Source organism: Rana temporaria, chromosome 1 (genome assembly GCF_905171775.1).
Source record: "Rana temporaria chromosome 1, aRanTem1.1, whole genome shotgun sequence".
Lineage (NCBI taxonomy): Eukaryota > Metazoa > Chordata > Amphibia > Anura > Ranidae > Rana > Rana temporaria.
The window spans coordinates 12,674,763-12,693,640 of NC_053489.1; the positions used below are offsets into that span (position 1 = coordinate 12,674,763).

Consider the following 18,878-nt stretch of genomic DNA (forward strand, 5'->3'; position numbering starts at 1 on the left):
GTCAGCTGGAAATCTGTCATTTGCATCAAGCAGCTATTGGGAACGAATTATGTTGGCTGTCAGCTTGTTTTTTTCTTTGGGCAGATCGATGAGCATTGGTCATCATATTTAACAATGATCTACATCCCTGGGCAACGTGATTGACATTGCCTTTGCATTGTGGGACTTTGTATTAATAAAGGATATGTCAAAGTTTGTATGTATTTATTTAGTTTACTTTTTTTGTGAATTAATGGAGGTAATACTTATTTTTTACACAGCGTCTATGGTTCAGGTTGTCTATATTACCAAAAGAAAATATATTACATAAAGCAGCTACATTTTTGAAAATAATAAAGAACTAACTATCCCCATGGAGACTCTTATTCCCATGTAGTCTTTAGAATAAACTGTCGTTTTTAAATCTTACTATCAACCTTGATAAGTTCATGCATATTGATTAAATCACCTTTAAGATGGCTTGTTCCCCCAATTTAAACTAAACCAATGTTTCTAAACATTTATTAAATGTGAGTCCTTCCATCCTTTTCATTAATTTAGTTGTAGCTTTGAGACTTGATCCAGTTCTTTATGTTTAGTTTAGAATATAATGGTTAAAGTGATTGAAAAGCAATATTTTTTCCTATAAAAATAATAAACATGGTATACTTACCTGCTCTGTCACAGTGGATTTGCACAGAGCAGCCTTCTCAGGTTCCTCTTCTGTGATCCTGGCCCCTCCCTCCTATTTAGTGCTCCATCCGCAAGCAGCTTGCTATGGGGGCACCCGAGCCGAGTCACAGCTCCCTATGTCCAGTCAGACATATAGCCCTGGCCTGGCTCTGCCTCCTCTCTCCCCTGATTGGCTAGCTGACTTTGATTGACAGCAGCAGGAGCCAATGACGCCGCTGCTGTACCTCAGCCAATCAGGAAGGAGACATTGATTGACATCGCTGGACAAACAGGGACCTCAGGTAAGTGTTGGGGGGGGCTGAGGGGGGCTACTGCACGCAAAAGGCTTTGTATCTTAATGCATAGAATGTATTGTATCTGACATATTATGGAGGCACTGCTGAGATCTGTCAAAATGTGAAACAAGTGTATAATTGTGCAAATTATATATATTTTATTGTCATTTAAAAAAAAATATATATATATATATATATATATATATATATATATATATATATATATATATATATATATATATATATAACAGACCAAAAGTTTGGACACACCCAAATATGTAGAAGAATACGTATCGGCCTAAACTGAGGAAAAAATGTTTTTTTTATATATTTTTGGGGAATATTTATTATAGCAAAAAGTAAAAATTATTGGTTTTTTTTTTCAAAATTGTAGCTCTATTTTTGTTTATAGCGCAAAAAATAAAAACCGCAGAGGTGATCAAATACCACCAAAAGAAAGCTCTATTTGTGGGAAAAAAGGACGTCAAATTTTTTGGGAGCAACGTCGCACGACCGCGCAATTGTCAGTTAAAGCGACGCAGTGCCGAATCGCAAAAAGTGGCGCGGTCATTTAGCAACAAAATGGTCCGGGGCTTAAGTGGTTAAAATATATATATATATATATATATATATATATATATATATATATATATATATATATATATATACAGTACAGACCAAAAGTTTGGACACACCTTCTCATTCAAAGAGTTTTCTTTATTTTCATGACTATGAAAATTGTAGATTCACACTGAAGGCATCAAAACTATGAATGAACACATGTGGAATTATACATAACAAATAAGTGTGAAACAACTGAAAATCTATTTCATATTCTAGGTTCTTCAAAGTAGCCACCTCTTGCTTTGATTACTGCTTTGCACACTCTTGGCATTCTCAAGAGGTAGTCACCTGGCTAGTCACGTACAGGTTTGTCCTGTGCTAGTGCCCAGCCGTGGGTTGCGGGCGCACGCCGGCGACCCGGTCCGAAGCTCCGTGACCGGGACCCGCGGACCCGATCGCCGCTGGAGTCCCGCGATCGGTCCCCGGAGCTGAAGAACGAGGAGAGCTGTGTGTAAACACAGCTTCCCCGTTCTTCACTGTGGCGGCGTCATCGATCGTGTGTTCCCTAATATAGGGACACACAATCGTTGACGTCACACCTACAGCCACACCCCCCTACAGTTAGAAACACAGATGAGGTCATACATAACCCCTTCAGCGCCCCCTTGTGGTTAGCTCCCAAACTGCAATTGTCCTTTTCACAGTAATCAGTGCATTTTAAATGCATTTTTTGCTGTGAAAATGACAATGGTCCCAAAAATGTGTCAAAATTGTCCGAAGTGTCCGCCATAATGTCGCAGTCATAAAAAAACGTTAATTGCTGCCATTACTAGTAAAAAAAAAAAAATAATAAAAATGCAATAAAACTATCCCCTATTTTGTAAACACTATAAATTTTGCGCAAACCAACCGATAAACGCTTATTGCGATTTTTTTTTACCAAAAATATGTAGAAGAATACGTATCGGCCTAAACTGAGGAAAAAATACGTTTTTTATATATTTTTGGGGGATATTTATTATAGCAAAAAGTAAAAAATATTTATTTTTTTTCAAAATTGTCGCTCTATTTTTGTTTATAGCGCAAAAAATAAAAACCGCAGAGGTGATCAAATACCACCAAAAGAAAGCTCTATTTGTGGGGGAAAAAGGACGCCAATTTTGTTTGGGAGCCACAACGCACGACCGCAAAATTGTCAGTTAAAGCGACGCAATGCCGAATCGCAAAACCTGCCCGGGTCCTTTAGCTGCCTAAAGGTCCGGGTCTTAAGTGGTTAGGCACTGTCCTGAAGTCATAGGAAAGGTCTGGTTGAACTTCAACTCAGGGAATAAAGTCATTTACATTCCCGCATTTATAGTTGATGTGCCCTGCAAACGAATAATTATTGGTATCAATCTCCTTAAAAGATAAAATGCCATTGTGATTTTAGTTATATGATCTCAAGGGAAAATGGCCATTAACCCCCCTGACGGTAAACCCAAGCGTGACTCGGGGTTGGTTTTACATGTTAGGATCGGTAAACCCGAGTCACGCTCGGGCTGGACGGGCTTACCTTTCGCTGGATCCACAGGCTTGGTTTACTCACCTTGTCCCTGGATCCAGCGATGCCACCCGCTGTGTGAGCGAGCGGGACCTACTCGCTCGATTCACAGTCCTCGTGTGCCGCCGATCTCCGTTCCCTGCGACGTTACGACGCACGGGGACGGAGAACGGCGCCAAATTCAAAAAAGTAAACAAACACTTTACATACAGTATACTGTAATCTTATAGATTACAGTACTGTATGTAAAAAATACCCACCCCCCTTGTCCCTAGTGGTCTGCCCAGTGCCCTGCATGTACTTTTATATAATAAAAAATGTCATTTCTGCCTAAAAACTGTAGATTGTCCAAAAGTGTCCCTTTATGTCAAAAATGGTTTTAGATCAGCTAGAAAACAGCGATAATAAATTATAATCACTTGCAGAAATGTGTGATAGCGATTTGCGGGGAAATTCGTCATAAAAAAAATAAAATAATGACAGCGACAATTCTGCAACTGAGCAAATTTCTGTGATTTTGAGTTGATTACATTATTGAATAATTTTTATTATAATTATATTATTATTTGTTATAATTATTTATAATTATTTATTATATTATAATTTATAATTTTGTTTAAAAAAAAAAAATCATACCCGGGATGCCTACAAGACTCTTGTTTGGTCAGATTTAAGTGAGTTATTTCTAAAAATTACAGGCCTACAGTATAAAACGCCAATTTCCTTGCAAAATAAATGTACCGCTTTTGGTACGTAATTCCAGACAGAATCATACCGCCAGGGAGGTTAAAGGGGTTGTAAAGGTTAAATTTTTATTTTCTAAATAGTTTCCTTTAAGCGTGTGCATTGTTGGTTCACTTACCTTTTCCTTCCTGTTACAACCCCTTTAAATATGAACCTTCCCAGTCCTATCACAATCGGTATAACTGCCATGTGATGAAGAAAGACTGCACTCTTTATTGAGATCCATCTCTTGGAATAGTTAAATTCTAGATAGCTCATTTTAACCACTTAAGACCCAGAGTTTTTCTGCATCACCCCCCCTCCCCCCCTCCTTCCTTATCTTCCCTTCAACAGTAAGAAGAGAAAAAAGCTTCCCCCCTATACCCTAGTTTGTCCTTTCCCTTCCACCCCGAGCATCTAAAGCCCCCTAAAAAAAACTATTGAAGCTCCACCTTTTTAATCCTTATTTAACCAACTAAAAATTCTGACTTTGAGGGTGGTATTGTATATCTATGCGGTAGCTGGGTTCATGTTCAATCCCAGCATCAAAGTTCCATAGGTCAACTAGCTATTAAATGGCTCATCATACCGTGAAAAAAAAAAAAAAAAAAATAATAATAATCATGGTATATAATAAGGGGAACCCCCAGCCTGTGTGTCCCCTAGTGAGGATTAATGGCTAAGTAATGATGGAACTAGGGGGTCAATGCCCATTTACTCACTAATAGTGATGTCGCGAACCTAAAATTTTGCGTTCACGAACGGCGATTGCGCATATGTTCACGAATGCGCGAACCGGGCGAACCGCCCTAGACTTCAATGGGCAGGCGAATTTTAAAACCCACAGGGACTCTTTCCGGCCACAATAATGATGGAAAAGTTGTTTCAAGGGGACTAACACCTGGACTGTGGCATGCCGGAGGGGGATCCATGGCAAAACTCCCATGGAAAATTACGTAGTTGTCGCAGAGTCCGTTTTTAATCCATAAAGGGCATAAATCACCTAACATTCATAAATTGTTTGGAATAACGTGCTTTAAAACATCAAGTATGATGTTATATCGATCAGGTAGTGTAAGGGTTAGGGTTAGGGTTACAGATAGGGTTAGGGCAACAGATAGGGTTAGGGTTAATGATAGGGTTAGGGTAACGGATAGCGTTAGGGTTAGGGTTACAGATAGGGTTAGGGTTACAGTCTGTAACCCTAACCCTATCTGTAACCCTAACCCTATCTGTAACCCTAACCCTACCCTAACCCTATCTGTAACCCTAACCCTATCTGTAACCCTAACCCTAACCCTATCTGTAACCCTAACCCTATCTGTAACCCTAACTCTAACCCTATCTGTAACCTTAACCCTAACCCTAACCCTATATGTAACCCTAACCCTACCCTAACCCTATCTGTAACCCTAACCCTATCTGTAACCCTAACCCTAACCCTATCTGTAACCCTAACCCTGTCTGTAATAGGGTTAGGTTTAGGGTAACAGATAGCGTTAGGGTTAGGTTAGGGTATGGTTACAGACAGGGTTAGGGTTACAGATAGGGTTAGGGTTAAGGTTACAGATAGGGTTAGAGTTAGGGTTACAGACTGTAACCCTAACTCTAACCCTATCTGTAACCCTAACCCTACCCTAACCCTAACCCTATCTGTAACCCTAACCCTGTCTGTAATAGGGTTAGGGTTAGGGTTAGGGTTACAGATTGCATTAGGGTTACAGATAGGGTTAGGGTTACAAATAGGGTTAGGGTTACAGTCTGTAACCATAACCCTATCTGTAACCCTAACCCTATCTGTTATGGTTACAGATTGCGTTAGGGTTACAGATAGGGTTAGGGTTACAGATTGCATTAGGGTTACAGATAGGGTTAGGGTTACAAATAGGGTTAGGGTTACAGTCTGTAACCATAACCCTATCTGTAACCCTAACCCTATCTGTTATGGTTACAGATTGCGTTAGGGTTACAGATAGAGTTAGGGTTACAGTTTGTAACCATAACCCTAACCCTATCTGTAACCCTAACCCTAACCCTATCTGTAACCCTAACCCTAACGAAATCTGTAACCCTAACCCTACCCTAACCCTAACCCTATCTGTAACCCTAACCCTATCTGTAAACCTAACCCTGTCTGTAATAGGGTTAGGGTTCACAGTGACAGACCAAACTCTGACAGACCAAACTCTCCATTTAACGCACTGCCAACACCTGCAAACAGTCCATTAGCACAACCGCAAACTCCCCATTTACAAAAGGTTGGATACCAAGCTAGCCATGTCCCATTCCTTGTCCTCACTGACGTCAATGAACGTTTTGGAGATTGCAGGTGATGGGGGTTTTTCAAAGCCTATGGTCGTGCTGAGGTAGTTCAGTGACAGTTAAGTGACCCAGAAAACAATGGGCCAGATTCAGGTAGCCCGGGCGCAGCATAACGTAACCGCTTTAGGTTACACCGCTGCAAATTTTCTGTCTAAGTGCCCGATCCACAAAGCAATTACCTGGAAATTTGAGGCGGTGTATCCTAAATCCGTCCGGCACAAGGCGGGCCAATTTAAATGGGGCGGGTACCATTTAAATTAGGCGCGCTCCCGCGCCGGACGTACTGCGCATGCTCCCGACGCAAATTTCCCGACGTGCCTTGCACGAAATTACGACGCGCCAACGTTTTGTGAATCGCGACGTGAAAAAAAAGACTTGCGCCGTCAGCAGGTTTACCCAATGCGCAGTGTAGGTGATATACCTGCCCTGACCGTGATTTGCAGACCAGGTATCATTGGTCAGATGGACCCTTGCCCCAACACTGTGTTCAAAATCAAATTCTCTGTAAAAGAGAAGCATTTTGGATTTTCACTCTGGGTACAATGGTGCCGAATGGACTGAACGAAGAAATAGAACTGCACACTATAACATGAGCAGAAAGAGAAATAATAATGTTCTTGTCCTCTTCCAGTTTGTCCTCCCTCCTTCTTCATGCCCGCATCCCCTCCTTTATCCCTTCCTCCCTCAAAATCATCTAAAACTATTCATTTATTAAATTCCAAGGCAAAACCCCCCCCCCCCCTTCTTTCTTCTTCCCAAAACAAATAGATGGGTAACATAGCCAGTACAACAGTTATCCATGCACTAATCATCTAGTAATGCAAAATAGATAATAATTCAAATGGCCTAAAGAGATGTCTATGCCACCTGTCCATCGTGGCCTAGATTCATGTAATTAATTGATTTTTTATCATTTTTCATTTATTTATTTATTCATTTTCGCTTTTTAATATTTAGTCTAGTCGATTCACAAAATCATATGTAGTACCACTGGGGTTACCTTTTGTAGGTGTCCCTAAGGGCACTGTGGGAGGTTGTAACAGTATGATTGCACGGTTAGCTATGTAGATATCTGGAGGGTCTGCAGTCCTTCTAGGTACCATCACCTGGGACCTCTGTGAGTGTGCATCCATACCATTAAGGCTGGGCATATGACCATAGGCAACATTATTATTATATTATTGTTATCATTTTTGAAATTATGTGGTTTTTAATTGAATTAAATGGTGTTTTATTTTTATCTGGAATTTATTAATAATAATTAATAATCAACTCTTTTTAATTATGCATTATGGGCCATATTCTGAGTAAAGTTACGATGGAGTAACTCAGGATACTCCATAGTAACTCCCTTTTTTGACCCGTGTATCTATGCTCCTGATTCTCAGAATCAGTTTTGCATAGATACACTTAAGATCCGCCATCTGTAAGTCACTTACACTGGCGGATCTTAAATGCAATGACGCCGGCCGCCGCTAGATGGCATTTAAGTGAAGGAGTCATTTGCGTATGCAAATGATCCTTCTACGCCGATTCACGAACGAGTTCGCGTCGCGTAACCGTCGCTAACGTCGTTTGCGTAAGCGGAAACTTACCCCTGCTATATGAGGGGTAAGTTTCCGCAAGTCTCGCGTAGGCCATGTTACGGATGGCGTCGGGTCCCCGTCGTGTTTTTTCGTCGGATACGTCGTTTACGTAAGTCGTTCTTGAATACGACTTTACGTCAATGACGCACACGTCGGCGTCATTGACGTTTTCCGCCGAGAACTGGAGCATGCGCACTGGGCTTTTTGCAGCCCGGCGCATGCCCAGTTCTTTTGTATCGGGGGCGCGCTTCATTTGAATAGAAGCCGCCCCCTTGGAGATCCGCCAGGCTACGCCGGGACACTTACACTCCGCTGTCCCAACTTATGGAGCAAGTGGTTGGGGAATACAACACCTGCTCCAGTAAGTTGGGACAGCGGAGTGTAAGTGCCCTAAGCGAAGCTAGCGGAGATTTACTCAGAATATGGCCCAACGTGTCCGTTTTTGAAAGTTAGATTTTAAAATAATTTATAATATATGTCTTTTATGCAATGGGTGTGTAATAATTCTTCACTTGCACAAGGTTGATGGCTCGCTCCATGTAATTTACTTCCCCCTAAAATTCCTCCTCTCCCCTCCCTCCTCCCTTCCTTTTGGTGTTTTGTCATTCAGTGATGATACCCTGCTGTATAGAGGCGACACTGCCGGCAGCATTCACTTTTCACCACTAGATGGCAACGGTCTAACTCTCCCCTTTGGGAACGTGCCATCTAGCAGGGAAGGAGACGCTCCAGCCTGCTGGTTCTAGAAGCTGGAGCGCATTGTCACCGTATATGCGCCGCGCGCGGCGTCGATGACGTCACGCGCATGCGCAGTGGAACGCAGACTCGGCTGGAGTGCAAAAGACTTCCTCCACGTTGGGCGTGCGTTCCAGCAGCCACCTCGTCTAAGGAAGGTAGGCACAGCACTGCAAGTGGGGCTCGTGTGGCACATATGAGCAACTACATAGCCCCTTATTGGAAGTGTTGATTATGAGAGGCTTCACTACACTTTGGCACTTTACTGATTTGATGTAACCATGTACCTGGAGGCAGCAATCTGCTGAGTGCTCTGATTGAAAAGGTCTTTCATATTGTGGTGTGTGTGTATATATATATTGATGCCATATTGTGGTAGTTATTTGTATGTACATTTCTGTATACATTGCTGGGTATAGTGCATTCTGGACTGTGTATTCATACTACGAATGGCTTGATATAGACATGGAGAGAGGAGAAAGGAAAAGGTGGTGGACATGTGGGTGGGTTTCCGGCCATGCACCTCCTACTTTATGGGAGGGGTGTCTTTACCACTTACCTAAAGTTAGTATTTATTGAGACAAGTCCCTTGGTGAGGAAGCACTGCAGACCTTTTAGCTCTGAGGAAAGGGGTTCTCCCCTGAAACGCGTCAGACCTAGCCACGGTCACGGATCGAAACAATATCGTGTTATGCCGATGGTGTTGGTTCTTTGCTGCATTGTGATTCAAGGCCTGTTTTTAACACTCCTTTTGTGAGTATTATGATTTGTTTTTACTATTTTAATAAAATCCACCAATCAGTATCACACTAGGTCGGTGCGCCCTCCGTTTTTCCTTTTTTGTTTCCCAACACTGTGTGCCAGGGATGCCATGACTTCCTTTTGCACAATAGAGTACAGGTTGGGGATTGCCTTTTGTGAAAATAAATTTTGGCCGGGTACCTTCCACTGCGGTGTCCCAATAGCTACAAATTTTTTGAAGGCCTCAGACTCCACCAGCTTGTAAGGTAAAAGCTGGCGGGCTAAGAGTTCCGACAAGCCAGCTGTCAGACGCTGGGCAAGGGGGTGACTCTGTGACCTTGGCTTCTTATGCTCAAACATGTCCTTGACAGACACTTGACTGTGGGCAGATGAGCAGGAACTGCTCAAGGTGAGAGACGGAGTGACGGATGGTTGAGAGGGGGCAAGGAGGACAGCAGTGATTGATGTGACTGAAGATGCTGCACCAGGAGGAGGATGGTGGCTTTGAGCTTGTGTGCTGCTTGTACTCGTCATCATGTGTTGATCCCATAGGCATTTGTGATGTGCGATCATGTGCCTTCGCAAAGCAGTTGTACCTAGGTGGGTGTTGGATTTCCCACGACTCAGTTTCTTTTGGCACAGGTTGCAAATGGCATCACTGTTATCAGAGGCAGACACACAAAAAAAATGCCACACTGCTGAGCTTTGCAATGCCGGCATTCTGGTGGTGGCAACAGCATGCGTTGATTGGCGTGCTGTCTGGCTGACCCCGGGTGCCGATACATGCTGTCTGACTGTGCCACTAGCTCCTTGCGATGACCTCCCCCTGCTTCCAGATCGTCTCCTCCTCCTCTCTGTCTCCACATCTGAACTTTCTCCCTGTTCTTCTTCTCTTCGAGCAGGCACCCACGTGACATCCCCGGACACATCGTCATCATCAACCGCTTCACTTGTATCTGACAACTCAGCAAAGGAAGCAGCAGCGGGTACATCATCATCACACCATACGTCCATGTGTGTAATGCTGCCTGACTGAGTCATATCCCTTTTATCTACAACCTCTGGCAATAATGGTTGCGCATCACTCATTTCTTCCAACTGATGTGTAAATAACTCCTCTGACAGATCAAGTGAAGCAGCTGTGATGATAGTGTTGGTGGTGTTGGCATGCGGGCGAGTGGTAACTTGAGAGGTGCCCGAAGATGAGCTGGAGGAGGATGGTGTGTCAAGGTTATGAGCGGAAGCTGTAGAAGATTGGGTGTCCTGTGTTAGCCAGTCAACTATGTCCTCAAAACTTTTTGAGTTCAGGGTACGTGGCCTCTGAACACTGGGCATTATTCTAGGGCCAAAGGGAATCACAGCACCACGACCACGACAGCCCCTGCGGGGTGGCCTGCCTCTGCCAGTCATTTTTTTTATTTGTTTAGTTGTACTATGCGTGCAAGCTACTGTGACACCAGATATGAGTGGCACTGTGCACTGGCAGAAGTTGGCAGAGTAGACGCTGTAGGCCTGACACATGCCTGCAGACAACTAACTGCTATTCTATTGCAGTCAAAATTGTGTTTTTTCTTTTTAAATTTAATATACTATGCCACCAGATATATGAGTGGTGGCACTGGGCAAGTGGGCACAGTTTACACTATGAGCCTGACACACGCTGGCAACTGACTACTATTCTATTGCAGTCAATTTTTGGGGTTTTTTAAATGTTATTTACTGTGCCACCAAGATAGATGAGTGGTGGGTGGCACTGGGCACAGTGTATGCTGTACCCCTGACACACGCTGGCAGCCAGGCAACTGACTACAATTATATTGCAGTAATATATATATATATTTTTTTTAAATGTTATGTACTGTGCCACCAAGATAGATGAGTGGTGGGTGGCACTGGGCACAGTGTACGCTGTACCCTGACACATGCTGCCAGCCAGACAACTGACTACTATTATATTGCAGTAATAAAACATTTTTTTTAAATGTTATCTACTGTGCCACCAAGATAGATGAGTGGTGGGTGGCACTGGGCACAGTGTACGCTGTACCCTGACACATGCTGCCAGCCAGACAACTGACTACTATTATATTGCAGTAATAAAAACATTTTTTCTTTAAATGTTATCTACTGTGCCACCAAGATACTGTAGATGAGTGGTGGGTGGCACTGGGCACAGTGTACGCTGTGATCCTGACACACACACGGTGCCTTCCTAGCAGGCAACTGCAATTAGATTACAGAGAAAAAAAAAGCTGACTGATATACTAGCCCTAAAAATGTATTTTTGGGGTTACTAGCCCTAAAAAGGGCTTTTTGGGGTGCTGTCCTTACAGCAGAGATCAGATGAGTCTTTCAGGACTGGAGTGGACACTGAAAACACTAGTCTAGCTATAGCTTTCCCTATCAATTCAGCAGCAGCAACACTATCCCTCCTCTCACTAAGAATGCAGGTTCCGAATGAATCTAAAACGCATGCTGCCCGAGAGGTGGGACGGTCAGGGAGGGAGGGTATGCTGCTGATTGGCTGGAATGTGTCTGCTGACTGTGAGGTAGAGGGTCAAAGTTTGCTCAATGATAATTAATAGAAGGCGGATCGAACAGCGCATATGTTCGCGCGCATCGGCGAACGCGAACGCGCAAAAATTGCCACAAATTATTCGCCGGCGAACAGTTCTGTACATCTCTACTCACTAATATGATACTAAGCAAGTTAGTTGAAGAAGCAAACATATGGCTATCCTTTTTGAATAAAGCTGCTAATAGTCACATGGATTGGCCAATCTGGTATGAAGATGCTGCTCAAATAAGAAATTATATATATATATATATATATATATATATATATATATATATATAATCTGCAGTCCTGACCATAGCCTGATGGATTGAAGTGTGTATTGATTCAATAGTCAGGGGTGTCCTTCTGTGTATTTAGTTCCAGGTACTCCAATCTCTGGCATACGTTGTAGCACTGATTCATTAAATAGCCAGCAACACTCCTATACGGAGGAGCTTATCATGGCTAAGTTGGTGTATTGATATGCTATTGAATATCGCTACCAATGGCAATTACTCTCTGGGTCAGTCCAGTTGCCGATTGGATGTAGGTATCCTTTAAAGATTCTTGTAGCGATATGTGAAGCAGTTCATGTGCAATCAAACAACAGTCAGATTACGGAAAATGCATTCCACCTTACCGCCTCCACTTGTCATAGAGTCGTACCGTGCGGTCTCATCCTCTGCCTCAGAAGTTGGATGTGATCCCTTCAGCGGGCTGCGAAGTGTCTTAATACACTTCTACTGTAGTGTAGGTGGGTTGAAGAGTGCTGTGTTGTCAGTCACGCTGTTCTGTTTTTTTCTGCACAGTGTCACGTATAGGCTGAACCTCTTCGTATCACCCGCTTTGCCGGGGAATCACTACAGCGCCATCTTGGGGCTGTGTGACGTCAACGTGTTTCGCAAACGTGTGTCGCGTAGCTTCGTCTGGTTCACCTCTTTTTGGGTTTGTATACATCCTAATCACACTGTGCAATGCAGATTCCCCTTCTGACTGCCACTTCACCCCTGTGGCAGCTGAGGCTACCGAGCAAGGGGAATCTCTGTCCTCACTCCCGTTTTTAATGTCATGAAAAAAAACAATGTTTTTTTCTTGATGTGATTCTTATCAAGCCTGCCTTGCATACACACGATCGTGAAAAAGAAAAAGGCTTGGGCAAAGCGCGGTGACGTACAACACGTAAGACTGCACTATAAAGGGGAAGTTCCCTTTCGAATAGTGCCACCCTTTGGGCTGATTATGCTAATTTCCCGTCTCATAACTGAGCATGCATGTTTTTTTTCTCCGTCGTTAAAGGCTACACACAACCGTTTTCATGTCAAGAGGACATGAAAAACGACGAGGAAAGATAAAGCATGTTCTAAATTTCTAATGCCCATTTTCTCGACGTGAAAAATGCTCTGGAGCCCACACACGACCGTTTTTAACGACCAATTTAAAAAATTTGATTTTTTTCTCGTCTTGAAAAACGGTCGTGTGTACGCGGCATTAGTCTCAAAAGGGATCTGTTTAGACCATTGCTATTTCACCAAAGCCACCCAAAGGGGCTCCTAACAAATTTTAAAAATAAAATTGTAAAAAATAATAAAAAAAAATATTGTAAATAAAGTAATACAATTATAATAATAATACAAAAAAATACTGACACCATCCACTGCAGTACTGACAACAACCTTTGCCCTACTGACACTGTCCACTGCCCCATGGACACTGTTTTACTGACATGGTCCACTGCTCTACTGACACGGTCCACTGCTCTACTGACACCGTCCACCGCTCTACTGACACCGTCCACCGCTCTACTGACACCGTCCACTGCTCTACTGACATCGTCCACTGCTCTACTGACACCGTCCACTTCTCTACTGACACCGTCCACTGCTCTACTGACACCGTCCACTGCTCTACTGACACCGTCCACTGCTCTATTGACACCGTCCACTGCTCTACTGACACCGTCCACTGCTCTACTGACACCGTCCACTGCTCTCACACCGTCCACTGCTCTACTGACACCGTCCACTGCTCTACTGACACCGTCCACTGCTCTACTGACACCGTCCACTGCTCTACTGACACCGTCCACTGCTCTACTGACACCGTCCACTGCTCTACTGACACCGTTCACTACTCTACTGACACCAATCTCTACCCTACTGACAAAGTCCACTGCCCTATGGACACTGCTCTACTGACTGACAACCAGCCCCTACCCTACTGACAAGTCCACAGCTCTACTGACACAATTCACTACTCTACTGACTGCTTTAATGCACATGTGTGTTTAAGCTTTGGGGTGCACACCCTAATGCACACACCAATGCTATCTGGTAAGTGTACTGGAAAACTGTTGTATTTTTTTGTATAGTTGGGCTGAGATATCCCAGGATTTTATTTGCTTTTATAGCCCATAAATCATAGTTATGACATTTTCAGAAGCGACAACCTACCTGTGGGTACTGGTAAATATTCAAGAGCTCAGCCACGGCAAGTGTTGATGGGAAAGTGGCATCGCCCACAAAACCAGCGACTTCAGAGTTTTTCGTACCCCAATAGTTTGGAACACCCGACATTCCTCCACCAGTCAGTATCTGTAGGGTGGAATCTATTGCCCTCATAATGTATCCACACGTGTCAAACAAGTGATAGCCTAGAGTAATGTTGGGAAGGAGATCGGGGTCCTTGTTAATCTCATCGATTGCAAAAAAAAATCCCATCAAGTATTCATATTCTGATATATCGATCCTGTGAAAGATTTAGAAAGCATAACATTTAATCAAGCTAATTAATATATTATTATACAAATAAAAATACAAAAATACAATAAAAATAAACAAATAAACATTTTCTTTTTTTTTTACTAATGTGGAGTAAATTATTGTTCACATTTTTTGACAAAGTTGTACAATTCTTCAAATGAAAATTGACTTTTGATAAAATTATGATAACATTCTGGTCATTTTCAGGGCTAAAGATAAGAACTTATCAAACAAAGGGCATGGGATCCTGGCAAAGTCATAGGGAAAATGAACCAAAGAAAAAATAATCAAATAAAGAAATAAATCATTTGTACATCGGGGGAGAGGTCCTGCTTTTAGTGTGACTTTGAGGGCAATATAGTACAAACACCAATCCTTTAACCCTTTAGCTGCCGGTTCCATGTATTGTATGGACCTGACAGGCGAGGGCTTTTCCAGTCTGACTGCTACCTGCCATATGAAAGCAGTCCGGTGCCTCCACTCACCCCGGTAATGTGTGCCTCCGCTATGTACTGCCTCCGCCTGCCCATCTGTGGGTTGGGGACTGGCATAGCGGGTGCCGTCGTGTATGGGGAAGGGTACTAAGAGGGCACACATCGGCTGTCCTTCTTGTTGCTGACCCAGAAGCCACGTGTTTGACATCACTTCCGTGTAGCCCCTGTCAGTCTCCCTGACCAGTGTGGCCAGAATAGAATGGAATGCAATGCAATCTGCATGCATTACATTTAGTGGAGCACAGGGGAGACATTGGGAGGGTCTTTTAGATCCCAGATGTCTCATTAAAGAGAACCTGTCACCAGGGCTGTCTTAATGGGAGGGCACACCTGGGCACTGCCCAGGGGCCCCAGCTGCATTGGGGGCCCCTGCCCTTTCCCCAAAGCAGCTGGTCCTTGAGCCCATGCTGCCCATCTACATCCCAGATATGCCCCCAACACTCTGACCCCTCTACACTCTAGATATCCCCTACCTCCTACCTACTTGATTTCTGTTTACCTGCACTGGGTCAGATTCTCGTTCAGCGGCGTATCTTTGCGGTGGCGCAACGTATCCGATTTACATTACGCCTCCGCAACTTAGATGGGCAAATGCTGTATTCTCAAAGCACTTGCTCTGTAATTTGCGGCGGCGACGTGATTGACGTTTTTCACGAACGGCGCATGCGCCGTCCGTGGAAATCTCCCAGTGTGCATTGCTCCTAATACACCGCAAGGACGTATTGGTTTTGACGTGGACGTAAATTACATCCAGCCCCATTCACGGACAAGTTAAGCAAACGACGTAAAATTTTCAAATTTAGTCGCGGGAACGACGGCCATACTTAACATTGGTACGCCGCACTTACGCCACCATATAGCAGGGGTAACTATACGCCGGGAAAAGCCTAACCTAAATGCGTAACTTTACTGCGTCGGCCGGGCGTACGTTCATGAATTTGCGTATCTCTCTGATTTACATATTTTGACACATAAATCAGCGTACACGCCCCTAGCGGCCAGCGTAAATATGCAGTTACGATCCGACGGCGTAAGAGACTTACGCCTGACGGATCTAATAGATATCTATGCGTAACTGATTCTAAGCATAGATATGACGGCACAACGCAGAGATACGACGGCGTATCTGGAGATACGCCGTTGTATCTTCACTGAGAATCTGGCCCACTGTCTCCATTGTAGGGGCCCCATAGCATTACTTTGCCCAGGGGCCCATGATGCTATTAAGATGGCCCTGCCTGTCACAAAAAGTCATCACCATAAAAAGGTTGATGGTGATAATAAACATGTTACATATAACCAAGCACACCAGAGTGATTTAAATTACATAAAACAATTTTAACGACCATAATTTTATTCTCTACGGTGTCTGCTTTCAGAAAAAAAAAAATATATATATATATATATATATATATATAGTGACAGGAAGTCAGGTAAATATGTGGGTGTTGTCACAGACGGGAGACACATTTCTGCCTTGTTTAGACAATACACCAATTATTATCAGGTGTCGGCTGCAGAAGTAGACAGGAAGGTTTAAGGGCGTTGAAAAACTTCAGCTGTTCAGAATGAGGCAATTAAGGCCTGTATAAGTAATTCTGAGGATTACTACTGATTGCTGCATCCTGAGGCTTTTTGAGTGAAGGAGAGCAGTGAACAGAAATACTTCTGAAGAGGTGAGGTGCTGTTGATTTTTCTGTGTGATAAAAATCAAAAAGACTATTTGTTTTACTGCTGTATGACCAGCAGTGTCTGCCCAGTACTAGGCTGTGCCAGACCCCATAGATAGGTTCCTGTGTGGTGAAGATAGATGCCCCAAGTGGCCAGGGTTTATTTTATGTTTGATTTTGTTTATGCTGTTTGGACGCTTGCACTTGTTTCCAGCAAGATGGAAGAATAAACCAAATTCTTTGTTTTCAACCGTCTTCGGCTGTTTCTCTGTATTGTTCCGTGTGTAGTGAACCCATCCAGGGGGTCACACACCCCCGCTACCGAGCTAACCCCTTACAATATATATATATATATATATATATATATATATATATATATATATATATATATATATATATATATATGTGTATGAGCCGAACACCCCCCCCTCCGGGTTCGATTCTCACCAGAGCTTGCGAACAGGTAAAAAAATTGTTCGAACACTGAGAACACCGTTAAAGTCTATGGGACACGAACATGAAAAATCAAAAGTGCTAATTTTAAAGGCTTATATGCAAGTTATTGTCATAAAAATTGTTTGGGGACCCGGGTCCTGCCCCAGGAAACATTTATCAATGCAAAAAAAAGTTTTAAAAACTGTTGTTTTTTCAGGAGCAGTGAATTTAGTAATGCTTAAAGTGAAACAATAAAAGTGAAATATTCCTTTAAATTTCGTACCTAGGGGGTGTCCTTAGTCTGCCTGTAAAGTAGCACATGTTTCCCATGTTTAGAACAGTCCCACAGCAAAATGACATTTCTAAAGGAAAGAAAAACATTTAAAACTTACTTGCGGATATAATGTATTGTCGGGTCCCTGGCAATACAGATAAAATTCATTGAACAAAATGGCATGGGTTCCCCCCCAGTCCATTACCAGGCCCTTGCGGCCTGGTATGAATATTAAAGGAAACGCTGCGCCAATTTGTTTTTTAAAAGTTAAGGGGAACCATGTGCCAAAATAAAAATGAATTGCGTGGCGGTCCCCTCACATTCCATACCAGGCCCTTCAGGTCTGGTATGGATTTTAAGGGGAACCCTGTGCCAAAATAAAAAATGGCGTAGGGGTCCCCCCAAAAATCCATACCAGACCCTTATCCGAGAACGCAACCTGGCAGGCCTCAGGAAAAGAGGGAGGACAAGAGAGCGCCCCCTCCTGATATATATATATTTTTTGGGGGGGTTGACAATCTTTAGGCCTATTTTTTTTTTTTAAAACATGTGTGCAAAAAAACGCAAAAACTTCTCTGACAGCAAAAGGGTTAAATTACATGCGTGTCTTTTAATTTAAAGGGTTTGTAAACCCTTGTTTTTTTTTGGATAACAAACATGCCATACTTACCTCCACTGTGCTGTTTGTTTTGCACAGTGGGTCCCCGATCGTTGTCTTCTGGGGTCCCCCGGTGGCTCTTGTGGCTGCTCCCTACAGCGGTAAACCCCCTGGGAGAAGCGCTCTCCTGGGGGGTTACTTTGTGGGCGCAATCCCAATTCCAGCATTTGCGTCTTTTGACACAGAATGCTGGACTCAGCCCCGGCGCCCGTGTCATTGGATTTGATTGACAGCAGCAGAAGCCAATAGCTGCGCTGCTATCAATCTATCCATTCAAGAGCCGAGAACCCCAAGCAGAGAGGAAGAGCGTGTCTCCCCTGAGGGATTGAAGGGCTCAGGTGAGTAAAACGAGGGGGGGGGGGGGCTGGGGGACTGTAAGGCCTTGTACACACGATCAGTCCAAACTGATGAAAACGGACTAAAGGCTGAAGTCTGATGGTCTGATGTGCGTACACACCATCAGTTCCAAATCCGATCGAGTCCAACGCGGTGACGTAAAACACAACAACGTGCTAAAAAAAATTAAGTTCAATGCTTCCAAGCATGCGTCAACTTGATTCTGAGCATGCGCGGGTTTTGAACCAATGCCTTTGCGTACTAACCATCGGTTTTGACCAATCGGTCATCAGTCCATCAGTCCGATTATAAAGCAAGTTTTAAAACTTTGGTCTGAAGGACAAAAGTCTGATGGGCCATACACACGGTAGGTTTGGGCCGATGAAACTGAACTTCAATCCGTTTTCATCAGTTTGGACTGATCGTGTGAACAGGGCCTCAGAAGTTTTTTCACCTTATTGCATAGGATGCCGTTGCCATCTTGGGTAAGGGAATCAGGAAGTGAAGCCTTACAGCTTCACTTTCTGGTTCCCTACT

General features: G+C 43.4%; 1 protein-coding gene across 1 annotated transcript in view; it reads right to left on the bottom strand.

The window, feature by feature from the left end:
• The window catches only part of LOC120935444 (vomeronasal type-2 receptor 26-like), a 57,664-nt gene that overhangs the window by 31,822 nt on the left and 6,964 nt on the right, over window positions 1-18,878 (bottom strand). Inside the window, exon 2 of the mRNA XM_040347732.1 lies at window positions 14,166-14,460. Coding sequence (XP_040203666.1) covers window positions 14,166-14,460 — 295 coding nt within the window. The remainder of the gene's footprint in view (window positions 1-14,165; window positions 14,461-18,878) is intronic.